Source organism: Triticum aestivum, chromosome 7D (genome assembly GCF_018294505.1).
Source record: "Triticum aestivum cultivar Chinese Spring chromosome 7D, IWGSC CS RefSeq v2.1, whole genome shotgun sequence".
NCBI classification, from domain to species: Eukaryota; Viridiplantae; Streptophyta; class Magnoliopsida; order Poales; family Poaceae; genus Triticum; species Triticum aestivum.
In genome coordinates this window covers 446,321,687-446,348,370 of record NC_057814.1, presented here as the reverse complement: position 1 = coordinate 446,348,370, position 26,684 = coordinate 446,321,687, and the positions used below count along the sequence as shown (strand labels likewise).

Below are 26,684 nucleotides of genomic sequence, written 5' to 3'. Positions count from 1 at the left end.
TTAATTACCTTCTTCTATCCATAGTCAAATAAAATCAAATCTGATCAAAATATAGAATATAGTGGGTGTAAGGTATACGTCTGACATGATTGATGTTAAACTACTAGAATATGTATACCATTGTTTCAAACACGAGCAATTAGGCCTTCCACTATGTAATTGATGCCCAATATCTCAAAATCTTGCCACATCATTAGCGGTGCCCTGAGAAAATAATTTGGCACTGCTCCAGCAATGTGTGCTTGCAGCATGTGTAAAAGTAGGACCCACACTTGCATAAGAAGTAGTTGACACAACTGCCTTTTTTTCACACATCAAAGCTAAAAAAATACCACCTTATTGCATGGAGGAAGTGGGTATCGAAGCAACCAGGTGCTCCGGTTCCCTAATTTTTCCCTACGACATCAGCTGGGTAATGAAGGGCACCGGTGCCAAATGAAGCAAAAGTGATTTTGGCACCGCTTTTGCCCTACATAGTGAAGGGCCTTAGTAGTTAGTAAAACATAGAGCGAGAGTGGGCCAATTTTTCTTCTTCTTCTTTGAAACTAAGGGTACCTTTGACTCAAGGGATTTCATATGATTTTGAAGGATTATAATCTTTGAGAATTTTCTTATGTTAGTTGTTTGATTCATAGGACTGACTATTATAAGAATTTTGTCTACAAAATTGTGTGTGCTATTTCCCATATAATTTCTAGCATCCACTCAAATCTTTTTGAACGAAACCTTACAAATACTCCCACTGTTCCTTTATATAAGGTATATTTTTTCTGGCACGGTGACCAAGTAACAGAATTTCAAAAAATTTGGGACGAAATTACTCTTGGATAATTTTGTTGGTTTGTGGAAAGTAAATCAATTAGGCAAGGAAAGGAAGATATACATGCAATCAGGAGAGAGATAGTTTCCTTATTATTATATAAGAAGAGGTTCAGGAAATCAGGAGTGAGATACATTTCTTTTTTCTGAAGGGGTACGACATAAATTATGAGGAATTGGAATAAATGCAATGTGAAATTTTATCAGAAAACAAAGTAATAGAGGGAGTACATTCCATCTAACGGTGGGAGGAAATTAATCGGACGACTGGCGCCCAACCGACACCTAGTAGCAGGCTCGCAGCCTTTTATTCACGCTGTTCGAGGAGAGAGAAAAAAAGAGTCGTTTATTAGGGCATTGCGTCCAATAGCAACTGCTGGGCGGCGGACTCGTCGGCGAAACCTCCCCGGCGAACCGACCTAAACCCTAACCTTCCAATGCCAGCGGCGATGGCCGGCGGCTCAGGCGGCATGGGCAGCGGTCCTCGATCCCTCGATTGCCGCAGCTTCTGGAAAGCCGGCGCGTTCGAGGCCCCCTCCGCCGCCACCCGCGAGTCCCACGGTCCGTCTTCTCCCCCTCTAGCCATGCTTTCGTTCCGCGACTTCGACGTGGATCACGTTGCTGATGCTGCTGGCCATTGTCGCAGACGTGCTGGAGACAGGGGACTTCGACCGCGCGCGGGTGCACCCCAAGTTCCTCCACACCAACGCGACCTCCCACAAGTGGGCGTTCGGAGGTTGGTGCCCCTCCGCCTCTTGTCCTTTCCGTTCCATTGTTTGTTTTGCTTTTGTGGTGGTTGAGTAGGTGGCGGGACTTGTTGGGGTTTTACACATTATAATAAGGGTGAAATTGCTGTCCCAAACTAAGGGGGCTAGCATTTAATAAAGGAAATTAAGAGAAGCTAGGCTTGTTCGACAAAGGGGGACATCAGGTAATAGGAATTGTGATCCTCTACTACTTTGGTGGGGTTGTGCATATTGCACAGCAAATGATGTTAATGTTATTAATTTTGTTGGATCAAGTGATTCTCAGTTGAAGGGGATTTTATTCAACTGTTCCAAAATCGATGGTGTACATTCATAGTTTCGCATGATGTTTATCGGTTTGCTGGCTTGCTGTTTGTACCAGTGACGTGTAGTAGCTTCGCTCCTTAGAATTGCACTTACATGTAGTTTTTCTCTATCATCTCAACTCTCGAGTGGATACATAGTAACTTAATATTATCTAGACCGGTGGCACCGGCTGATGTGATATCAGTACCTGTTTTGCTCTTTAGATCGGAGGCTGCATATGGTATGTCTTTATCATCTCGGGAATATATAAAATAAATTTGTATAACCTGAACTACGGCAATGCAAGGTGGGATAATTGTAGTTCTGTTATAATCCCTGTGGGTTTGTGATTCTAGCTGGATAAAGATGGTGTCTCCAGTTATCTAAAACCACAGGATTCCCATGCGTAACAATAAAACCACAGGATTGCCATGCGTAACAATCATATTTTGGTGCTTACTCCTTCAGCGCGAGGGCGGTAAGCTGATTGCTCAGTCAACTGTGTGTTCTCTAGGCTACAGTGCTGAGCATAAGGGATACTGTTGTTGGGATCCCACTCAGCTCCACATGCTTCGATCTGACATTCCTCACCCAGAGCACATTCTAAATTGATTCATTTTACTCCCACCCATTCCACTGTTTCGTGTTCTATGGTACGTTTGTGAGACCATCAGTCCGATGCATATTCTTTACTCCAGCTCATTGCAGCCTCAGGTTTACTCTGATGTGACACGGGCATGATCACTCTGATTGCAATGCTCTTTTGCCCTAATGTGTGGTCCTTGGGTCCTCTCTGATGGCAATCGAATTCCATGAAGCAGCTGTTCTAGTGAACGACTGCTGTGGCAGAGTTTGGCTGAACTTGGCTTGGCTTGGAGACCACTTGGCTTTGATGGCAATGCACAAAGGTGTTGGTGCCTCCTACAAGAGATCGAGGGTGTAGGAGTATGATGCCGCTCTTCAAGAGCAATGGCCATTGAAACTTTGTAGCAGATTTCTTAGACTGTATAGGGTCTTCTTTTCTTATTCCCCTGCACATGGACATGTTCATATATTGGCTTTTGATGCATTGAAAATGTTAGATGTCCATTCCAGCAATCATATTTCTCTTTTCATGGCAACTTAGTTGAGATAATTTAGTTTTTGTGCTCTTATCTTTCCATCGATTTCCCTAGCCTATGGCCATCAATTTCTTTTCAAATTCTATTTAAGCACAGATAATAAAGCAAACACCATGCTGGAACTATTATTGGAAGTAATATCTGTTGGTCTTGTTATTGATCTGTTTACTTGATGATATATTTACATGTGTTAACTTAATCTAAATTCGAAGCAGGTAGCTATAATTCTAAAGCAAAACGCTTCCTGATTACTGGTTTGTCCATTCGGGGCTATTGCCTTCAGCAAAATATATTGCGCTTGTCCATCTGAATTTATTGCTTTTACTAATACTAAAGAATGCATGCTACTTACAGTTCAAGGAAGAATGTAGTTTGGTGACAAGATGCAAATTAGATGTGTTGTTGGAATGTTCTTTTAATTATAATAAGCAGAGCAATTAGATTGTGTGGTAATTTCTAACATCTGTTTCTTTATCATACATGTTACTTGTGCTGCCCTGGTCGATTTTTTCTAACATTTACTCTCTTGTCCTTTTCTATTGCAGCTATAGCTGAACTTCTTGACAACGCAGTTGACGAGGTTTGCAATATCTGTTAGAAGTTCCATACATTTATCTCCAACACTGCTGGTCCCTTAGAATTGCCATAGCCTAGCTTGTTACTGGGCGAATTTTATGAATAGAAATAATTATCTTCTGATATGGTTTCTCAGATTTGCAACGGAGCCACATTTGTAAAAGTGGATAAAAGCATCAATTTAAAAGACAGTAGCCCAATGCTGGTTTTCCAAGGTACCCAGATTCAACGCAAAACATGAAACTGTAATATGATTAGTGGAATAGGTTGATCAATACAATTTCCTTCATCAAGTTCTGCTAACTTGGAGCCACTGTCACAGACGATGGAGGAGGAATGGATCCTGAAGGTGTGCGGCAATGCATGAGTTTAGGATTCTCAACCAAGAAATCAAAGACAACCATTGGCCAGTGTATGCATCGTTCTGTTTGAGTTGGAATATTTTATTACTATGCTAATTTATTTCGGCTTTGAAGATGCATAGCCTAGTAATTGAGGAAACTGGAATGGAAAGAATATGTGATAATAATGTTGTTACATTCAGCATACTGCATACCATCTTAGTGTACTTTAATCCCTTTCAACACCTCGTACATTTATGATATTGTGTTGTACTGTTGAATAGTAGAATAACACACCATTTGATGGAAGTTATGAGAGGCTTGAATAAAGTTCTTACCGGTTAAATGCTCTTCATTTTTCTGTTAGTTTATATGATGATGGTAGTGTGTAAGCCTGTATGTATGCACTGATTATTTTTCATTCAAGCCTAAAAGGGTAGCTAGAAACCCAGATGTCTAAAGTTAGGTATATGGTTCACCAAATTAAATAATGGAATGATCCCTCATCGTTAACACGATTTTTTGGACTTATATTCCGCTGTAGTTCTTGGCTCACCTCACAAAAATTAGAATGACCTTTACTTCAATAGTTTAATTGAAGAGATCTGAAGGACTGGAAATTAAATAATGGACTGATCCCTCATCGGTAACAATATTTTTTAGACCTATATTCCACTGTAGTTCTTGGCTCACCTCACAAATATTAGAATGACCTTTACTTTAATAGTTTAATTACCAATTCGCACTCGGTATGAGATGCTTCTGCAAATCCAAGCCTAAAGTATATGTTTAGAGTTTTAGTTCAACTAAATATTTAAGAAACTTTATTTTCACCTATTATCTAGCTGCTTAATGCTTCATTTTCCTTTCTAAAACATTTGTTATGTCTATCAATTATTAAGTTCCTACCTTTGTCAATACATAGATGGAAATGGCTTTAAGACGAGCACAATGAGACTTGGTGCTGATGCAATTGTTTTTACTCGTGCAATCCGTGGGAGGTAGATAATCTTCATTCCAGTCATTATTGATTTGTTTCTAATTTTTTATGGCATTTGTTGGATTCTGTGTATTTATCAGTGATTAACACAATTTCTTTCTCCTGCAGTAATGTTACCTTGAGTGTTGGCTTGCTCTCATACACTTTCTTGAGGAGAACAATGAAGGATGACATAGTTGTCCCTGTGGTATGTCATGTTGGACTAGTACTTTAGTAGTGTATCGTTCTTGCGGCTTTCTCTCAGGAGCTGACATTTTCTATCACTGTTACAGCTCGATTTTCAAATCCAAGATGACCACATTGTACCTTTGGTGTATGGTTCACAAGGTGATTGGGATAGTAGCTTGAAGATAATACTTGATTGGTCCCCCTTTTCTTCAATGGGAGAACTGCTACAGCAGGTGGCATTCGTCCTAGACAGTATTTAGTCCATTCCCCAGTTGTATTTTGAGATCAAGTAGTGAGTTTTCACTATCAGTATATTTGATTTTTCATGAATGAGTAAGCCAAATATTTTAGGTGCAAAGGCATGATATGATATTAAAGGTACAGATATGTCGTATCTCTTGTTCGGCTCACATATAAAATCAATCAAATTTTTTCAACAAACTATGATAAAATATTTATAGTTATCTATTTTTATTTTGATGGAACTTCCATCATTTAGCATATATATTCAAGAAAACTGAAAATATGTAGAAGAAATAGAGTTCTTTTTTTTGAAAATTTTAGATGCAAAGCAGCAATTGAGCATCTTAATGCGTCGTATATATGTTTTAGAAGCCTCCAAGCTCTCCCTCAAAACAAATCCATGTTAGGCAAGGCAAGGCAGGGGTAGGTAAGTGAACCAAAGATGTATTGATATTCATAGACTTGCGCTGTTGTCGTAATCCAGATTGGCACGCTGGAGCTGATCCATACACATTTTCCTTCAGCAGTCTGCTCTTGTTTAGGCAACATCAAACTCAAAATATTGTCTATAGAGCAAACTAACAACAAATGGAATACTTCTAGTTTTGCAATTCTAGCCTTAATTTCTTTATTCCAAAATGGCATCGTGAATGGTTTTGTGATGCTATATAACACATATGCTTTACTTTAGTTGGGGTTCTTTAATGGCTAGTTTAGTCGATTATCACATTTTCTGAATCTATACCCTGACCAGAACAACTGCACAGTGATGTATACCTAGGCAACCAACTCTTTAAATGTGCATATATTGATAATTTCCTTGTCTGTTCAGTTCAAGGATATTGAGAGCCATGGAACTAAGGTGGTGATATACGATCTATGGATGAATGATGATGGCCTTTTAGAACTTGACTTTGATGATGACGATGAGGTAAATATTCCTGCAGTTTATGTTTCAAGTACAACACATTACCTTCGCATTCTTGTAGGGAACATTTAAACAAGCATTTGAACTTGTTTTATGAAGCAAACATTGTTGCTGACGGGAATCCTGTGATTTTAGATAATTAACATCGCCACCTTTATCCTGTTAGCATCACAAACTAGGGGAGACTAGAGCAGAACTATTTTCCCTTGTACAGTAGACTGTTGCCCTCCCATGTGCATTCTCTACCATTTTAGAAGTCTGAATTGGTGTTGACATCGGTGGAGGTGATGTATGGTGCTCCCTTCTCCATCCCACCCGCCCATAGCAACTAGCATCTACAAGCGGGCCCCAAAACCTATGCTGTTCCTTGCTCTCCTATGTCTTTGTTGATCTTTTAATAAATCGGAATAACTACGCAAATGTGCTAGCGGCAAAGGGGAAGGCCCCACAGAAAATTATGAAGTGGACCAGGCCCGCTCAGGGAGTAATAAAGTTAAACGTTGATGCTAGTTTCCATTCGGATACTGGGGCGGGAGCTACTGGAGCTCTTCTGCGGGACTGCAATGGAATATTTGCTGGGGCATCCTGTTCTTATAAAGAGCTTGCTTTGGAGTTTGGACATAGCTTCCATGGAGGCATGTGCCCTTCTCGAAGGACTGCGTCTTGCTGATGAGATAGTGATTCACTTGCTGAATGTGACTCGATGGAAATTGTACAGGCCATGCTGGATCCATCAGAATACCGTGCTTCGTGAGCTGTGATTACTGATGATTGTCGAAAGTTGATGACTTCTTTCGGCAAGGCGACGATTGTGCATTGTGCCAGGGAAAGCAATGCCGCAGCGCACAGGGGGAAACTTTCTATGGAATGGCGTGATTATCCTCCTGACTTCTCGATCCCCTCTCTTGTAACAGACATGATTATTGTTTAATAAATTTCGCCGAAGTTCAAAATAAATAAATTGGAATAACTAGGCTGTTCCTTGATTTTCCTAACAATCAAAAAATGAGGCCATGCTGCCCATTTCTCCTAAACCAAGCAAGTCCTGTGTTTCTGAAGTATTCCTTCTGTTCGCTGCTGCCTGCTGGGATGGAGACATGTCCAGCGAGACCGCACTACCCACATCTACCAAACCAAACAAGGCCATGCTACCAACGTTTCTCTCTGTTTGCTGTCGCCTGCCATGCCGCTGACATGTCCACCAAGGGGCACTGATCCATTGAGATCATGATGAGCAGCAAATATGGCAAGCCTCCGAGCCCACCCTCGTGTGCATTGCCATTCAGCATGGTTGATAGGCACCGTATGGCTGACAAAATCAATGGTCGCTTCATCCGGTTAATCCTGCTTTCGAAAAACAAACGGAAATGGTGCATAATGCAAATGAAGAATGATTTTCTGTTTCATGCCTGTGGAAACCACCTTGCTGATCTCTGCAATGTCAAGGGAATAGGGAATAATTTTCCATGAGTCGCATGCTCTCTGCGGAACTGATGTTTATTCTAGGAAACTATCTGTGCGTACGGAAGCACATGTACTGTTGTTGTATTCTTATAGCAGAGTAGGCTACTTGTGCATGTGTTCACAATTTTATGGGAAATCAACAATTGAGCATGAATTATTGTTGTTCTTTACTTGAAAAATATGGCTGTATTTCAAATTTAGACAGGTACATATTAGATAATGAGACAATAAAATATTGTTATTTAAAACTTGAGTTGTGGCAGAGCATGGCGACATGCCTTCATACCACTCTACCATTCTTGTACTGATTGAAATGCTTATACCTTGTTGCTCAATTTCAGGACATATTACTTAGAGATCAAGCTAAAGCTACTGCGGGGACGACAAAGATCCAAAAAGAAATTATTGAGCAACATATATCCCACAGACTCAGATTCTCTTTGCGAGTAGGTTTTATTTCTGTACATTCTATTATTTTTCCTATCTGCATATGACTAGTAATTTTTGTTTGTCAATTTACAGGCGTATACTTCCATCCTTTATCTTAAGAAGTATGCAAACTTCCAAATTATATTAAGAGGAAAAGTGGTTGAACATATAAACATTGCTCATGATCTGAAGTTCAAGAAAATATTTACTTACAAGCCTCAAGTCACGCATGATTCTCAAGTGGTAAGTAAATGTGTATAACAGGCACATGGATTTGTATATCCGAGCACATGTGCTCTCATTATTTTGACAAATTTAAAATGTGGGGTTTAAAGTTTGAAAATATCTTCCCAAAGAAACTTTCATGCTAGCATGTAAAGAATGACTATGTATTTGCATCATTCTGTAAAAAAGCTGAGTTGATTTGTCCTCAACACTAAAGTTCCAAGAAAAACTTGCATATAGATATTAGAATGGCCTATGTATTTGCATCATTTGGTGAAAAAATATTTGATTTTAATTAACACTAAAATGACAAGCCTGCCAAAAGGTTTATATGCTCTATTTTTTTCACATAGGCCAAAAAATTTAAAATTCTGCTCGAAACTTTGCAGCTGATAATGATACTCGACCATTTTACATGCGTGTTTTTTTTCAAATCTTACATAAGCACGAGATTTTTTTTAGCAGGGCTCAGGTTGCACACTTGAGGTTATCATGTATAAATTGTAATAGTCATTTGGCCTCACCTTGAGGTTATCGTTTATAGTAGTCATTTCTTCCATGTGCTACTCTATTTCAGAATAGTTTGCATTTAATGCCATTGATACTTTGCTAATTGTTATCATGCCTATGTTGGCTTTCCTCACCGATTCCATTATTTTGTCTGTTCGAGCACATTGTAGTTACAGAAACAGTCACTTTTGTTCAAAACTGCATTTTGACTGAAACTGTAGGTCTCAGTGAAGGTAGATGTCGGATTTGCCAAGGAGGCGCCAGTTTTGGGCATTTTTGGGATGAATGTCTACCATAAAAACCGACTAATAATGGTAACCACTCTATCCAGTTCTGGGATGTTTGTTTGTTTTTTCCCTATTATATGTTATGCTGCTTGAATCTCAACATGTAGGCAGGGTTTTTTGTCCTGCAGTCTATAGTGAGAACTTATTGTTCTCCAATGGATCGGTGTGCCAGACTGACTAGATAGATGTACTGGCTGTAACACTTATAGTGGACCATTTTTTAATCATCATGTAACATAGGTTACTTGTTGCATGCTACTACCTCTGTTCACTAATGTAAGACGTTTTGGCAGCTCAATTTGAGCTGCCAAAACGTCTTACATTAGTGAACAGAGGTAGTACTTTGCAACAAAGTGCCTTTGTTACGCATTCTCCTCAAGATTTAAGTAGTGAATTCGTGGAATACTAGACTGTTGAAAGGATTCTTCTGCAATCACTACTAATACTTGCTTTTGTGTGTGAGAGTGATCATTTTTAGAAAGCATGCATGTGCATGTGGTCCCCGTTGATGTCTTCTTACTGGTATAGAGGAACAGAATTCTAAGAAATTTATTTTGTTCATTGCAGACAATGGTAGTGAGTATTTAAGTTAATGCTAAGTCATTTTCGGGACTTAGAATGTAATGCAGATAGATGCTAATATTGGATTCTACAACCAGTGATTTCCCTCTTATCTTCCTAGTGAAACATTGATAATTCCATAGCGTCATTGACTTATTGTATTTGTATCTGATAGTAGCAAAAAGCAAAAATGTTATCAATATTTTCCGGTATGTGTCTAGTTGCCACAGTAATGTGACTAACCAAATTCAATTTAATTCATAATGGATTTGTAAGTGCTAATCCATTTTCAAGACTCGAGCATTTTTCTTTGAGAAAAGGATAAGCATCGTGACTCTTTGTATCATAGATCTGAGAAAATGTTATGTATAAGCCTAAGCCCCGACAGCCGGGAAACCAAAGATGGCCCTATAGTTAATAAAAGCAGCTGCAATTTACTTGCACCTGCTGTAACCCGATACTTCGCCTCTGATTTGATCGTCTCGAGGAGGTCACTTGAAGGCAAAGGTAGAGCTGTGAAAGATAAATGCACTCCTTTGCTTCCAGATCCACCAAGCGGTGAGCTGGATGAAGGAGCAAGTCCCATGCCTCGGCCTGGACGGGGCGATCCGATCACAGCCTTACACCAGGCGGCGAACACAGCACTGGCCTCCTCGGGGGGGTTGATCCAAGGCAGTGCCTCATCCTGTAATGGCGGAAAAGTTACAAATATTTCTTGCATCTGCAGTTTCTATCCTAACTTCCTGTTTTTTTGTTGTTGAACATGATGAGTTGAGATGTCAAAATGTGTATCACTGTTCAGCATACGTTTTTAATACCATATAAGGTTCCGAGCTGGAGCTTACCATAAAAAATGTACAATTTTAGCAATTCAGTTGTTGCAATACATGGTCTGGAACATTTTTTGTGTACAAAAAAACATTGGCATAACAAGTTGGCCAAAACTTATTTTCTTTATTAAAAAATAATCCTTTGCAGCCCTTCTGGAAGGTTCTTCAGGAAGGATCTAGCAGAGGGAGGAGTGTTGTAGGTGAGTTTTATATGTTAAATACTTTCAGAAGTGTTACTTTAATTATTTTTCTCTGGGTTGACACTCATCATGGTTTAGGTGTACTTGAGGCAAATTTTATTGAACCGGCACATGACAAACAGGATTTCGAGAGGACTCCACTATTCATTCGTTTGGAAACAAAACTTAGACAAATTATCATTGAGTACTGGTACGTGTCTTGGGATGCTCAGTCTGAAATAAAGATGCCTATATTCTCTCATCCTTATTAAGGAGATTAGAACCGCATTTTAAATACTTGAACAAGCTTCATATTAAAGAAGAAACATGTTGCTGATCTCTTTTGTTGTATCTAGTGCTTTCTTGTTTTGTTTTATTAAACTGTTTACTGTTGGGTCAATACCTGGGATTGGGAAGTGAACTGTATTTGGTGTTACCACACCACATATACTGTGTCTTGTGTGGTAATACCACATACCATGGGTATTTTGCATGCTGCCGTTTGTCCTCATTCTGCTTTGTATAATGTAGTTTCCTGCAATAATGGTGTTTTTGCAGGAAAAACAACTGTCATTTGATAGGTTACCAGCCAATGAATCCACAATTAAAAACACAGTATAAGGCTGCCAAAGGTTCAGGTGGTCCTGGACATCAGTTTCAGCAGAAATCATCGACTGCTCAGAGGATTGGAGCGCATTCATCATCGACTGCTCAGAGGATTGGAGCGCATTCATCAAATTTGCTACCGGAAACATATGATGATGCAGCAGTCTTTGGACTGAGAACTAATGGTGCAGGTATAAGACAAGCTCTATACAATCCTTCCTTTTTTTGCCTTCAATCGTTATACAAAAATGTGAGTTCATGCTGTGTGCTAAGCTGCCAAAAGGTATTCCACTCTCTTCCGGTCCTACTTGGATTCATGCAGTTCCAGGAAGTTTGAAGTGAGAAATAATTCTTACTTGAAATGTGATTCTCTTTTTAGCTTTTCTTGAACTCAAAGGTCTTTGTGCAACTAATTAATGGTGTACAATACTGAATAAAAATCTTGTGATGCCCTGTTACCCTGTCAGGGCAAAAGGTACTGGGCTGGTTGTCAAAAGAAAGGAGAGCCTGTCACTTATTTTTCTGACCAAAATAAGCTTGTTCAAATTGTTTTAGAACATTTGTTTAGAATTATTTGTACATGAAGAAGGTAAATCCTGTGGTGGAAATATAGACAAGTTATTTTATTTAGAGCTAGGTTCTGATGATCCTGTGAAGTATTTGGTGGTATGCAGATATTGTTTTCACTTACTTTCTTAACATATGACGACCAGAGCACCCTAACTTTTTTTTGCGTGTTTCCGAATACGAGAATCCACTCACCTTATAAATGTTGTTATTGTATATTTTATTCATGCTTGTTCTATTTTATTTTATCCAGGTTCTGGGTTGCAATTTTCTGGCCAAGCACAAGAAAACAGTACGAATTCAGCAAGCTTGGAAGAGGTTTGCACCTTTTAGTCTTTCAATTCGGTCATGTTCTAAATTTACTTGTTTCCTTTCTTGGACCCCAATGTAGCTCTTGTTGACAATAACATGCCATCTGTGTCCCCACTCTCTTCACAAGTTCCCGAGTCACTGCTCCCTTGATATCATTTTCTGCTGTAATGCAAAAAGGCTTATATAATGTGCACAGCCCATTGGCTATGTTTTGGCACTAGATGAGAGTGTTTACTCTTTGCGGTTTAGCATGATAGCTAATATTATGTTAAATTCCTATGTTATGCTATGCTTGTTTACTCTTTTCACATGCACATATCTGATCACTACTCTTTTTATTATCATTTGTGGCATTTAGGATCTAGTCAATATTGCCTCTGATGCTGAACTTGATCCTAATTTCATTGAGAAGCTGAGTGATGAAAACATTTCTCTGTTCACAAGGTAATTTCTCCAACAATAGCACTATAATCTCCTGAATAGATTTTGTAATTAAATGTGTTCAAAATTCCTGTTTTGTTGTCAACATATTGTTGCTGTTTGTTTGTTATGTCTTTTTTCTCTATTTTGCATAAATCTAATTGCACCATCAGTTCTTTAGTTTATTAAGCTGTGTGTGAGTGACTGGTTTGTGAGAGTTTTGACCCTTCTGTTTAACTTATTTCGCCGGCAGCACCCATTTTTTTTCTTTTCTAAAATTCAGTTGATTAGGCCTATAAATCATCAATCATTTCGGTTTCCCATTTTTTCTAAGAAAGACTTTGGGTATCCTTTCTTCTCCGAGGTGGTTTTTCTGGCTTGGTGGAACATTTGGCTCATTAGAAATGGTAACATTTTTAGACAAAATTGCCTAAATTGCACTGATACGGATTCGTGTATCAGTATCAGGTTTATACGGATATGTAAATACATCATTTTCAGAAGTGCCAATATTGATATGCTTGACTATTTTTGAAAATAATAATAATAAATATGTTATCAATTATGTATCAAGCCATTTAGCATGTATTTAGTCGGTGCAGTCCATTATCTTATAACTTATTCATTATTCAAACAAAAGCCAAGAACCAACAGCCAAACTGTAGCAGCAAGTTAGCAAACATAAAGAAGTTAAGAGAAAGGGAAGAGGAAATCAGCAGCCTGTCATTAGATAAAAATCTATAGGATAGTGGGGGATAGTGGAAATCAGCTGGCACTGCTAGGGCCTGAGAGGTATCAGGGACATATCGGTAATGAATCAGTATCAGATAGAGATACGCTGATTGCTGAGAGTATCCTGTATGTTAGCATACATTACAAAATTAATGTTAACACTATTACATGAATTGCATGTCTAGGGAAATCACGAAATGTGGTGAGGTAATTAGTGCTACCTCGAAATGTGGTGACATTCTTTTTGAGTGCCACGAGCCAAGCTACTATGGCCCTTAAATGAATAGTTTATGCACGACACATTGGCATGTAATTGTATCGATAGGACTTGGTGATTGTTTGTGTTGTTTGAGATCACGCTTACCATTATTGCATACTGAACCTGGAAGTACTTCTTTCAGGCGCGAAGAGCTTAAACAACGAGATACACAATTGAAGCAGACGGTATGTCATACCATTCAAAGTAATCAGCTAATAGCTAGCGTATTATGTTGCTAGATCAAATCAGAATTGTTCTTTTGTAGATTTTGGAGTTGGAGCATGAACTAGAGGAAACAAAAAGGAAATGCTCTCAGCTTTCTACTGAGCTGCAGGTGCGGAAGAGCCAGCAGCAGCTCCCGTACATGTGAAGGTTAGTTTGGCTACTTCTGACATATTCTTCTCTGTAAGTTCTTTCTCACGTGTCTATACCTTTGTTAATTTCAGAAATATAAAATATAGTAAAACACCATGCAATAAATTGATCTTTGACTTTGCTCAACCTTCAATTTGCAACTTTGACCATTTTTCAGTTAGTTTTCAATGATAAATATAAGTTTTACTGCAGACTTTCTAAAGCTCGTCTATTTTGGAACAGAGTTAATACTTTAATCACCTGTCGTGATCCGTCTTGGTTGAGCCTTGAGAGTCCAGTTCTGCGTTGTAGTTTCCAACCCGGCGCTACTCCCTACATGTAGGGTTAGAATTGCTTTTATAAGTACCTGATTCTTTCTTTTTCTGCAAAACCTAAACGGACAGGAGTTATGGTAATTCATTGAGCAGAAAATAGTTATCCAGTTTGCTACAGACTTAAGAAATTTCTAAATGAGTACATTCGAGAACATGAGTTGCATACCCGTTTGAATTTATTCTATCACCCCAAAACATAGCTCAGATCTGAGTTCCTCTTTTGTTGCATTCTTCTCTTTTTTTGGAATCATTTCTTTCAGTTCCAATTTGGCAAAGCTTGATCTGGTTTTGGGCCCTCTAGATCATGGCTGATCATGTTCTGAATTGTCATTACTTAACCATCTAGAAAGAGGCGCTTTGGTTTAGCCTCCAAAACGAAGCATGGTTGGCAGCAGATAAGAAAAAACATGGTTGGCAAGGCACCAATGCCAACCATGACTGATGATAAATCCAAGAATATGGTCTCCTCCATCTTCAATACAAGAACATGGACTTAAGTAGGCCTGCTACCTTGCTCTGTTCATGTTAATCAGATTAGGAAGAAAGACATGGAATTTAAAGAATGTCGGTAGTGAAAAAAAAGGTGAGAGCAAGCTAACATTTTGCTCAAATTGATGACTAAGTGGTACTCCGTCAATTTTTTGAAAAAAGTAAAATCCATATCGTTGATGGAAGGCGCGTCGTTTTACCTAAGCGTGACATAGTGATTTATGGGCAAACAACGGGCTCACCATATGGGGTGCTAGTATAATCTTGCATGTTGGGAGTTGTTGCTTACGCTGAGTAAATGCATGATCTTTGGAAGTTGTTTGAATTAAAAAGAAAACATAAAAGGGTATACAAAGGAAAATGAAAGAATTATAGGCTTACCTTGTTGGGCCTAACCCCAGCTCAACCCAGCCGTGCATAGCCCATCCCCCTGAACCGTTGTAGCTGCGTGGCGTTGTCTCAAGAAAAAACTACTCCTGCAGTCCTGTGATTCGTGCGCCATATGCGACGAATTCCTCCTGCGAAGCGCATCGGCACGCCCTTTTGCTCCTCAGAATATGAGCTCGTATGGCAGCCTTAGGCCCTGTTTGGTTCGGCTGTGGATTTCTAAAAGCAGCTGTGAAAAATCTGCTGTGGAAAAACAGCTGTGGAAAATCTGATGTGAAAAAGATGTAGGTCATTTGGCAAACCATCTGATACAGCTTTTTCAGATTTTGACCCGCAGCGGAATCAGATTTTGGAAAGCACGTCCTGGGCTGCTTCCGCTTTTGGTTCAGATTTTGGCAGCGGATTTCTGGAATCGGATTCTGCTGGGTTCGCCCTTTGGTTCAGATTCTGCTGCGCGGCAGCGGAATCCGTCGATAAAAGCTGAACCAAACAGGGCCTTAGTTTAATGGAGAACGCCGACAGCTTTTGGTTCGTGTCGCCGCCACCGTTCGTCCGCGCCGCAGCTGGCGACCACCCCAAGCATCTCCCCGCCTCACTCCCCTGGAAGTCCTCTGATGAACCTCCAACGTTCCATCAATCTCCTCCAAGGCGTCACTCCAGACTGTTCCCGAGGCGATCTCCTCTGCCGTCCGTCGGCATTGTCAACGGCCCCGTACCCGTTCTCCTTCGCTGCTTCATTTTCCTTCCTGTTCGTGTGCTCCACCGGAAGAAGGACCGATGACTTGATTCTTCAAGATCTTTCGATTAAGAGTGCTTCTCATTCTCCTATCATTGATTCCCAAGGTGGCCTCCCGATATTCCATGCAACTTGCAAAATGTATTTGAATCGGTGGGATTTAGTATTAGGGATTGAGGTGGTACTTTAATAGATTAACCAATTCACTTGTATCAGCGCAAGGCGTGCGAGCTCAGTTAGCTACCGACTTAGATAGTGAATGGGAGGTCATGAGTTCAACTCTCAACACAAGCATATTCCCAATCTACTTGCGCAAGGCGTGCTAGCTCAGTTGGCTACCGGCGTAGGTAGTGAACGGGAGGTCACGAGTTCAACTCCTGACACGAGCATATTCCCAATCTACTTGCGCAAGGCGTGCTAGCTCAGTTGGCTACCGGCGTAGGTAGTGAACGGGAGGTCACGAGTTCAACTCCTGACACGAGCATATATTTTTGCCTCCTCTCCCGAACTGTAGCCAGACGGGCCACTATAGGTGGGCCGGCTTCGTCCCGAATTGAGGCCAGGCCAGCGACGGGACTGCGGATTGGGCCACAACGCCAGGCTGCGGGTGACTGACTGAGGCCAGGCCGGTGACAGGACTGCGGGTTGATTTCTATGAAGGTTAGGGACTTATTTTTGCAAAATGTCGCTATGGACCAAGAATTAGCAGGTATAGATTGGCTACCTGATCTGTAGAAATTTGAAACACAAATCGCTAACCAAACAACCTAACCGTACTGAAGGAACCTAGTCATGCTTATTAAACATTGATCTATGCTCTTTGTAGTTTCTCTGAACACTGAATATGTTTGAACCTGAAATTTACAGGATGATATGTAGTTGTAGTGCTTTTGGAAAAAAAAAGATTGTCTTGGTGTTGACTTGGATGTGGTGTCCACTAGTGTTGTTTGCACCCTTGCACTAACAAATATAGAAGTTCCATACTTGCCAAAAAAATTCTGCTTAGCTTGGATCCTTTCATTTAGATTTCGGGTTGCAAATTGCTAGGTTCACTGTATTTATATTAAAAAGGTTAGTACCTTGACTTGCAATGATTTTTAGGGATGTAAGTGGGCGCATCCGTGAACACCTGCATTCATTTTTTTTGTATTAGCTTGATTTTTAAAGGAACATTGATTAACTTATTTTGCCCAGACGGCCGTGGGTGCCATGGATGCGTCCACTTACATCCCTATTACTCCCTCCGTTCCTAAATATTTGTCTTTCTAGAGATTTCAACAAGTGACTACATACGGAGCAAAATGAGTGAATCTACACTCTAAAATATGTCTATATACATCCGTATATTGTAGTCCATTTGAAATCTTTAAAAAGACAAATATTTAGGAACTGAGGGAGTAATTTTTAACTCCGACAACTTAAGAATGTGAAGGGAATTCTAGGTCTAAGTGAATACTAACGATTATTTAGGGCACTGAATGATGAAGATTTTTGTGCTGTCAGCAGCTTAACCGAATCTCCATCATTGCTGATCACTCTTATGGGTCTTTGAAATGAAATCACCATCTTCTTTGGTTTGAGGGACGAAATGAGCCGGTGCAGCACTAATTGTAATATAATGTTAAATGAAGGTGGGGAGTAACTTACCAACTTATCTAGGACCAGTGCATTCCTTGAATCGAACATGCCCATGTATTTCGATGACCAAGGGTGCGTTTGATTCATGCCCAAGCCAACCCTACCAAATTTTTGGTGAAGTTGCATTTGAAGTAGGTGTGCGCATTTTTTGTGGGGCTATCATAAAAAAAATTGTACATGACCTAAAAAAATGGGCACAAATACACAAACGAAACATACCCCAAATAGTAACCCATGTTGCCTCTCTTAATTTTCCTTGATTCAAATTCTAGTGCGAATGAACCCAGTGATTTCTTGAGGTTCTGTAAATGCAATTACTTGTCCATTGTCTTCTACAAATGACACGATAAGCATATTAAAATGCGCATCGATAATATTGAGGAGCCAGAATTTCTGTGTCTAATACCTTAGTGCATCCAGATAAGCTGAACTCTTGGGCATATATTTGCCGGTAGTGCCAGACGCTGTGACCATTTTAATTGTTTCAAATGATCACATATGCTTAAGGTTTGTGACTCGAATAGTTGATTGAATTTTTTGCAAGTACAAAAAGCATTCTTGATTTATCCTTGGAATCCATAGCAGTAGAATGTTTGGTCAGAGAGGCATTGGTTAAGATAAAATTGTTTTTTTTTCAGGTTACTTCATTAAGGATGCAGAGCAGCGACCAAGGCTAATGAAGAAACCACGGTGTGAAGTGCCGACGTTGTTCATATTCTTGCTAATACTAATCTGGGACCACGCTTAGGAGCATTATGAAGTAAACTAACTGTGCGTACAAACAGCATATGGTTATCAGATGTGTATATTTAACGATGTCTGGTTGCTACTGCTGTTCCGGGCACGTGATCGAAAACAAAAACTAGCAGTAGTAGTCTTATCATGAGTAATTTCATTTGGCTATATTGACTTTTACGTCCGGATTGTTCCATAAGCCAACAACAGGTTAATGAAATAGCCTTGGTTGTGGATGAATTCCAGCAGTGGTTGCTAACAAGGAGGTTAACATACATCGCAATCCACCCCAACACGTGTTGTAACACATTTCCACTCCGCAGCACGACGGCCTGGAACGGGAAGTCCAAATCGAATCTAAGGCCAATAAGCGATGTATTTTATGCGAAACCCGACGGGCAGCGGCGAAATGTAGCTAAAAAGATTTCCAGCAATGACGCGGCACGCTCTCCCCCACCCGCATCACGCCACCATCGTCATGCGCTGACGGCACTCGCTCGTCACGCGTCGCTCCTTCCAGGATGCTTCCCCCTTGGACTATCCCTCCACACCAAGGAAGCTCATTTGGGAAACCACCATGGATGCACCCGGTGCACGATGCTCAACGTGCCTGCGGTGCCCACCGATCAGTGTGACGGCCTGCACGAGCACGGCTACGCCTCACCCACCCACCTACGCAGAGCGGCATCACACGATACCAGCGCACGCACAGGTAGTCGCCAACCATGATATATAGTACGAACCTTCCTCCCTCGAGCTCCCCCCTGCCCTCGCCTTGCTGCTCCATATCACTGGCCGGCTGGCTACTCCGGTGGCCTTGTGCTAGAGCGGGAGAGTGTTCCAGTGTACTACTGCGTGCTTGTGCTTCGAACGACGTACTGTGGACTGTAGTACGTGTCCATGGAGGCCCCGTTGGCGCAGGTGACGGATGACCTGATCAAGGGGCGGGAGTTGGCGACGCAGCTGCAGGGCCTCCTCCGGGACTCCCCCGAGGCCGGCGGTCTCATCGTGGACCAGATCCTCCACGCCTTCTCCCGCGCCATCCACGCCGCCAGGGCCGCGGCCGCTGCCAGCACCAGCGAGAGGTCCTCGGACGTGCGGAGCGAGGTCACCGACGGCGCGAGCGGCGGCGCGAAGAGGAAGTCCGCCTCCGCCGCCGGCGGAGGAAACCGCAGGGCCTGCCGGAGAAGGTGAGAAGAGGCTCCAGCTCATGATTCTTGATATATACGTCTCCCTCACTAATTAACTGCACATCTGCTTAGCCACGTGACTGATGGATGTTTGCAAAATTTGCTTTCTCTTTTTTGGCGTTGCAGGACCCAGCAATCGTCCGTCGTAACGAAGAGCATGGAGAGCTTGGACGACGGGCAGGCATGGCGCAAGTACGGGCAGAAGGAGATACACAACTCCAAGCACTCGAGGTACGTTCGTTTCTGCCCTGCCCCGGCCTGCCCTGCCCTCCAATGATTATCACTAATAATGAACCTCTTAAAAACCACCAAGTGGAATGACATGACAATGGTACTCCTAGGTGTGAGCTCTGCAACGACCAGCCCTGCCTGCAATTAATATTAATCCCTCGACGTCGACGGGTCTCCGTCAACTGACAAGCGCCGGCCGTGAACGTGTTTCTTCCGCAGGGCCTACTTCCGGTGCACGCACAAGTACGACCAGCAGTGCGCGGCGCAGCGGCAGGTCCAGCGCTGCGACGATGACGAGGGCATGTTCAGGGTCACCTACATCGGCGTGCACGCCTGCCGGGACCCCGCCGCCGCCGTGGCGCCGCACCTCCTCCACCACCTGAGCGGCGCCGCCCAAGGCCTGCACGCCGGCTGCCACCTCATCAGCTTCGCGCCCGGCAGCGTCGCTACCGCTACCCATGGCACCACCACCAGCACGGCGATGGGGTCCGGCCTGCAGGGCATAAAGCCTGAGAGCGGCGACCAGGAGGAGGTGCTGAGTAGCCGCACCCCCGGGAGCTCTGCCCTGCACAGCGCCGCCGCGGCGGCGACGGCGCCTACTTGGCCCGACCAGGGAGACGTGACGTCCACCCGGCAATACGGTGGCACCGTTAGCTTTGGAGAGTACCTTGATGACTATGCGTCCCTCGGGGACCTAGTGTCGTACGTACTCGATCATTGATCGGTCGAGCTGTGGACCGGGAGGCGCCCAAGCATCGATCGACTCGGCGCGTGTAAATCGAAATAATGGCTGCGCGGATCCTCGATCTTCCTGAGCACTTGAGCAGCAACCACTGCGCGTCGTAGTTTAGTTTGAAGTGCCTCTGTAAAGAAATATAAGAGCGTTGGGAGTACAGTTTATTTTCGTGTCATGACAATTAGATGCTGCAAGTTGGGTATTGTCTTAGTTGAGCCTATGCTTTTGTCTCCCCCAAGTGACTGAGAAGTGCACAGAAAATTTCAGTGTATTTTGCACTTGACTCCACGACTTTATGCTAATTTTGGTTTCATGTTTCTGAATTCTCCATTATTTGAGGAATTATCCTCTCAACTTGCTCCCTTTCGACGCCGTATCGCCCATGTTATGTTGACAAACTGTGAAAATACCCTATCTCCACAGTTTTAACCCTTGCCTCTCGCACCATCCGTGCTTCCTCGGATCTAGCTGGCCGTCTGTTGGTCGTGCAGATCTACGTCGGTTGTCCTGTCATGCCTTCCGAGTCAGGGGAGGGGCTCGCCCGAGACAGATGCCCATCGTCGCCGTCGCAAAAATGCAAGGCATTGCAACTCAGGGCTAGCCAAGGAGCAGGCTCGGCGTATTGCGGTTGTAGATGTTCTCATGATATTTGATAGAATCTGACGAACAAATATCAACAAGAATAGCGTAAGAGTATACCACGGTATTTGTAGTATACTACACCCTCTGTTTTTAAATATAAGTCTTTTTAAAGATTTTAATATAGATTACATATTTTAGAGTGTAGATTCACACATTTTGCTCTGTATCTAATCTATATTAGAATTTCTAAAAAGACTTATATTTAGAAACAAAGGGAGTATGCGTCTATGCTAGTTTTTGTGTTCCTACATATAATATAAGATTCCACTATGGACTACTCCCTCCGTTCCAAATTAGTTGACTTGAATTTGTCTAAATACGGATGTATCTATACTTATTTAGTGTCTAGATACATCTGTGTCTAGATAAATATGAGTCAAGTAATTTGAAACGAAGGTGAAACGAAGGGAGTACATACAAAGCAAAATGAGTGAATCTACACTCTAAAATATGTATATATACATTTGTAGTAGAATATTTGAAAAGACCTATATTTATATTTAGTAACGGAGGGAGTATGGAAAGTGATACATTCAGTTGAAGTTCACATCACGAGGCAGATGTCCTGACACAGTAATGGCCTACAGAAACATACATTATGTACGGCGTTTCTTCCTCGGTGAAGTCGAGTGTTGAGGCTTCTGTGCGACACAAGTGCCGGAGATAACGGTGTAAGGGGGCAACCGTGATTCCCACACCAGCTCGAACTTCATCGGCAGAACAACAGAGCCTGCTATTATATCTCCAAATGTCATACTGGGGAGCTCACCTGGCCCGGAAGAGCCCCTTCCACCGATCAGCAGCACAAATCGAAGCGGGGTAGCCGCCGCTGACGACGACGGCGAGAACCTGGTGATATCTACGGTGCTGCCTCTGTCAAGAAGAGCTCTCGGGTGCTCACCGAAGACGGACAGGTTAGCCTCCATCACCGTTCGGTACAGCCTCAGAGCGCGGCTCCAGAACTGAACGTTCAGGTTGTTCCTCAGCACGCTTGAGTAGACGTTGAGGTGCACGAGTGACCCCTCCATCATCGTCGCCAGCTCCTTCCCTATCAGCGCCAGCCGCGGGTGGTCCGCCGGGTCGGAGCTCCCGAAGGCGAGGACCTTGAAAAGGTAGCCGTATTCCTCTCTTGACAAGCTGTTGATCCGGACGGGGTTCACGGTTCCAAACCTTGCTGGCCTCTCGAGCCGGCTTATGATCACCACCTTGCTCCCTGCGCCGGTGAGAGTTTGGAGCAGCGTGAGGAACTCGTGCCATTCCCTGTCATCCACGTCCGACCGGAACTCGACGACGATCAAAGTCCTCACAGGAGGAGGAGTAAACCTGCCACGGTCGATCATCTGAATCTCGCATCCGTCGACGTGGAGGATGGAAGGGAAGCGAGAGCGGATCCGGTCGTCGGAGCAGACGCTCCACACCAGCGTCTTCTTGCCCACCCTGCGGCCGCCAATGATGGGCAGCACGGCGAGAGCCCCGGGTGGAGGGTGGCCGTCCTGCATCAAGACGTTGATGACCCGCTGCCTCTCGACCCGGCGGCCAAACATGAAGTTGTCGATGTGAAGGTGGCAGCTGTACGGGCTGCGGAGCATACGCTCGCAGCCTGCTAGAAGCGCGACGAACTCGGCCATCTCCGAAGAGGCGGCCTCCAGAGCTCTCAGTGCGGTCTGCACCTCTTTGCTGGCAGCTGTGCTATGGAAACCTCTGAAATCCATGGAGTCTGAGGAGCCGCTCACCTCCGGTCGTGCTCCGATCTGCTCCAGGGTGCCATGGGTGTCCAGGGCGTCGTACCCCCGGTACATAGCCTCCGCGAGCGTCTCGAGCTGCAGCAGCATCCGTGAGTTGGTGATGTATCGCCCCTCAGCCTCCTCGACGACGGTGTGGACTCTGAGGAGGAGCCGGCGCAGCGACTCCAGGTTCTCCTTCTTGCTCAGGCGTGCCTGGCCTCTGTACTTGCTGATGAGGAAAGACACGAGCCGGCCGGCGAGCTCGCTTGCCACCGCGGAGACGGCAATCTCCATGGGTTTTTCTTGCTATGGAGAAGTGTGTGTCACAGCGAGACGAACACGGTCACACATAGGAGCATGACTGATGTATATCCTGCCTGAGAGGCAAGACGTGGCGCGATTGCGGTGATCAACGTGGCAGAGACGCAAGACTGGGAGGAGAGGTACTCCTCCATTATTGCTTCGACTTCAACGGTGCTGACCCTTGACCCCCCGTCTTTTGCCCACGTGTCATGCTAAATGACCATGGCACCTAGCAAACGAGAGGTTTGATAATTCAGCTCGATTCTGAATACGAAGTACTGAAATGGCAACTAAACCTGCATTTTGAGCAGCCGAAACAGTCAACACATCTATCAGCTTCACACTCAACAGAGGCATAATATCAAACCATACAAATGCGAGGATATAGGCACAAACAACACCGTTTGAACATCTTTCCCTAGAATTATTCGACTTCTCTAAAGCCTGGGCAAAATCGACAGTATCAAAAATATCTCAGAGCGCAATATCACATAGATGACTAACTTATATAGAACTTACATAACATAAACCAAAAAATAAGCATGGCTTTTCAAGATCCATCTCAAGCTAGCTGACTAAGCGGGCCCTCATGAAAAATGTATACCTGCTTTGTTGAACAGAGACAGCAAGTAGAGGAAATCAACTTGGCTCAGTTTGGAAGACCTCTTCTCTGCAAAATCACCCTGCTGCAATATGCCCATAATCTTTTCTTTGAAGCTAGCACGGCCATCTGCCGCGTCATCCATTTCCATGTCGTCGTCCTCTTTCTCGTCACCGATCTCCATGCTCAGGTCCTCGACCATATTGGCCAGCACTGCGACATCATCAGGTGACATCTTCTCCTCGCCCATTTCAGATTCTTGGGCAAGTTGGAGAGATTGCATTGTCTTGTAATTCTTCTCTAGCAACTCAAGGACGCGCTTCTGCTTGAAAAGGGAGCCCAGAGTTTTGTTTTTCCGATTGAAACAAATCCTTACAAGTCCATCCCACTCTTTGAAGCTGACAGGAGGGAGGGGTTTCCTTGGCTCAATGCGAACAACTGAAGAATCTACCTTGGGTGGAGGCCTGAAGTTATTCCGCCCAACCTTCAGCAGATGTGACACGCGAGATAAGAGCTGCACGTTCACTGACAGGCGGCAGTACAGAGTGTCTCCAGGCTGTGCTACAAGTCTCATGGCAAATTCACGTTGAAACATGATCACAGCACACCTGAAGATCGGACGGTGTGACAGAAGCTTGAATGTAAGGGGGGACGATATCTGGTATGGGATGTTTGCCACACAGATATCGAAGTACGGAAGATCACATTTAAGAACATCTCCTTGGATAACCTGCATTATGGTTCACAAGAATATACACATTTTCATTAACAAACATTTGGTTCAAACTGGAACTGAAGATTCATGAAAGAGAGTGGACTTGATATAAGCTTGATTGTTTTTCGTTTTGTCCCCCCTTCCCATAGTCATCAGTGCTACCATAACGCCTTCATCGCTGTTTATTATAATCAAAATTCACAGTTTATTTTTAAACTATAAATCATGCCATCGTATCAAGACAATCTTAGTTCTCCTAACACACCAATAGTACCTTATATTAGGTGACCAGTCATACAGTATTGCGCTACAATTATTCACAATAATATATGCAACAGTGCCTAGTAACTTTAACAATCAAGAATATGGAAATTGTCAGTTGCTGTAGGCGCAAAACTCCCTCATACATGTATTGCTATTACTCTGGGTCGACATGAACAGTCACTATGTAGAACTTGCTAACTCAGCTAATAGGGGAAAAAACAGAACGGCACTACTAATACACATACTAAGTTCAGCTAAATGAGCCCAACATCATACAACCCCGAATTCCCCCTTTTACCGCCAAAAAAAATCTCTGAGCAGTCTATTGCAGCGCAAGCACAGTAGAAAACAGATACAGCAGCATAGCACAAATCACTGAATTGTCTGCGAAAAACAAAATTTCCACAAATATGAGAAGACTAGGAGCCACAAAGGAGAGGCCTTGTACCTTGAGACGTGAGGAGAGGGGGTGCCCCTGGAACCGGCGGCTCAGCTCGAGAACCATCCGCGGGTCGAGCTCGACGGCGACAACGGCCTTGACGCCGGCCTCGAGCAGCCGCTTGGTGAGATTTCCCGTTCCGGGCCCGATCTCGAGGACGGTGTCGGTGGGCTTGAGGCCGGCCTTGGCGATGATGGAGTCCACCAGCGCCGGGTTCCGCAGGATGTGCTGGCCCTTGGACTTCTCGAACGGGATCCCACCCTGCAGCCGCGCGCCGCCGCCGCCGCCACCGCTGCCGTGGCGCTTCTTCTGGATCTTGCCGCCGGCCATGTAGGTATTATTCCGGGGTATCCGCTTGGGGAGGAGGAGGCCTCAGCGGTGGTTAGGCGGCGGTCGTCTGTGGCGCGCGCGTGGAGTGGGCAGAGAGAAGAAGCGGCTAGGGTTTTGGGGGCGACAAGGAAAATGGCATTTCCTTTTTCTTATTTAACTAATCGAAACAGGCCGGCACTGATGCAGCCCAAATGAAGCTGATAGGCCCATGATATATCCAGCAATCAATTTATTTCATTTCAGCCTGGTGCTCATTTGGACAGCACATGGATGATGTTTTCTGAGGTAAAAAAAAAAGGATGATGTTTTCTGTTTTCTTTTGAACGAGAGGGCCGGAGAGGAAAACCCTATTTAACTTATTTGAATTTTACGTCAAATTCTCGGGGCGCCACACATGCAATCGAACCGATCCACTGACACGGACGGCCTATTTGGTAGCGAGGCGCGCGTTCCACAGATCCCATTTCTGGAAACCTTCTGGAAGTTTACAGCTGGTTTTGGAACCTTCTACAAATGTTCTTGAACCGGTTTTCCTAATTTTTTTAAAAAAATCGATTTTCTTTTATCTTTTTTCTGTTCCCTTTTTCATTTTCTCCCTTTTTTCGTTTTTCTATTCTTTCTTTCCTTTTTCTTTTTACTATTTCTCATTTTCTTTATTATTATTATTATAAGTTTATTTTTATTTTTAACAAATGTACAGAATTTTGCAAAATGTGCGCATGTTCTAAATTTTATTCTTTTTTGAAAAATGTTCATGTTTGAAATTTTGTTCAGAAATTAAAAAAAAGAATTTCAGGTGTTGTTTGCTTCTTTTACAAAACATATTAGAAATTTCAGAATAATTTAAAATTTCAATTAAAAAATGTTCCTACTTTAATTTTTTGTTCAGAAATTCAGATATTGTTTGCAATTTAATTTTCTGATCACAAATTCTGAAAATGTTCAGGTATTTCAAAAAATGTTGCTACTTTCAAATTTTGTTCGTGAATTCAAAAAATGATCATGTTTCAAACATGTGTTCACAAATTCAAAGAATTTTTGGGGAACTTCGAAAAATGTGTGCATTTTTTTCACAAATTCTGAAAATGCCGCGCCTCCCAAATTTGTTCACAAATTCAAAAATGTTCATGTTTTCAAATTTTGTTTGAAAATTGAATTGTTTGGTAATTTCAAATTTTGTTCAAAAATTCAAAATATATTAGGGGA

General features: G+C 42.8%; 4 protein-coding genes across 5 annotated transcripts; 2 read left to right on the top strand and 2 right to left on the bottom strand.

The window, feature by feature from the left end:
• Nucleotides 1-1,145: 1,145 nt before the first annotated feature.
• LOC123164554 (protein MICRORCHIDIA 2) lies at nt 1,146-18,483 on the top strand. 2 transcript variants are annotated; one of them, XR_006482504.1, is made up of 21 exons: nt 1,146-1,380; nt 1,466-1,555; nt 3,538-3,572; nt 3,705-3,783; nt 3,891-3,980; nt 4,835-4,910; nt 5,018-5,096; nt 5,182-5,310; nt 6,153-6,251; nt 8,054-8,158; nt 8,235-8,384; nt 9,098-9,190; nt 10,703-10,754; nt 10,833-10,944; nt 11,292-11,530; nt 12,160-12,224; nt 12,577-12,662; nt 13,772-13,814; nt 13,895-14,001; nt 14,227-14,322; nt 18,207-18,483. XR_006482504.1 is itself a non-coding variant. In XM_044582080.1 (20 exons), exons 1-19 carry the CDS (start codon nt 1,257-1,259, stop codon nt 13,997-13,999), a joined length of 1,851 nt encoding a protein of 616 aa, XP_044438015.1. In that variant the 5' UTR covers nt 1,146-1,256; the 3' UTR covers nt 14,000-14,001; nt 18,207-18,483. The 2 variants fall into 2 exon arrangements, 1 of the variants encoding a protein (XP_044438015.1); XM_044582080.1 differs by lacking the exon at nt 14,227-14,322.
• A 447-nt stretch (nt 18,484-18,930) lies between these two features.
• On the top strand, nt 18,931-20,663 carry LOC100192147 (probable WRKY transcription factor 70). Its single transcript, XM_044582081.1, has 3 exons — nt 18,931-19,493; nt 19,620-19,724; nt 19,944-20,663. The coding sequence occupies exons 1-3, from the start codon at nt 19,204-19,206 to the stop codon at nt 20,443-20,445; spliced, it is 897 nt and encodes a 298-aa protein (XP_044438016.1). The 5' UTR covers nt 18,931-19,203; the 3' UTR covers nt 20,446-20,663.
• Nucleotides 20,664-21,322: 659 nt separating this feature from the next.
• LOC123165444 (uncharacterized) lies at nt 21,323-23,224 on the bottom strand. The gene has a single exon (XM_044583088.1). It carries the CDS (start codon nt 23,118-23,120, stop codon nt 21,699-21,701), a length of 1,422 nt encoding a protein of 473 aa, XP_044439023.1. The 5' UTR covers nt 23,121-23,224; the 3' UTR covers nt 21,323-21,698.
• Nucleotides 23,225-23,466: 242 nt separating this feature from the next.
• Nucleotides 23,467-25,607, bottom strand: LOC123165446 (ribosomal RNA small subunit methyltransferase). The gene is made up of 2 exons (XM_044583089.1): nt 25,158-25,607; nt 23,467-24,460 (listed from the first exon to the last, which is right to left on the bottom strand). Exons 1-2 carry the CDS (start codon nt 25,476-25,478, stop codon nt 23,717-23,719), a joined length of 1,065 nt encoding a protein of 354 aa, XP_044439024.1. The 5' UTR covers nt 25,479-25,607; the 3' UTR covers nt 23,467-23,716.
• Between the last annotated feature and the right edge of the window lie 1,077 nt (nt 25,608-26,684).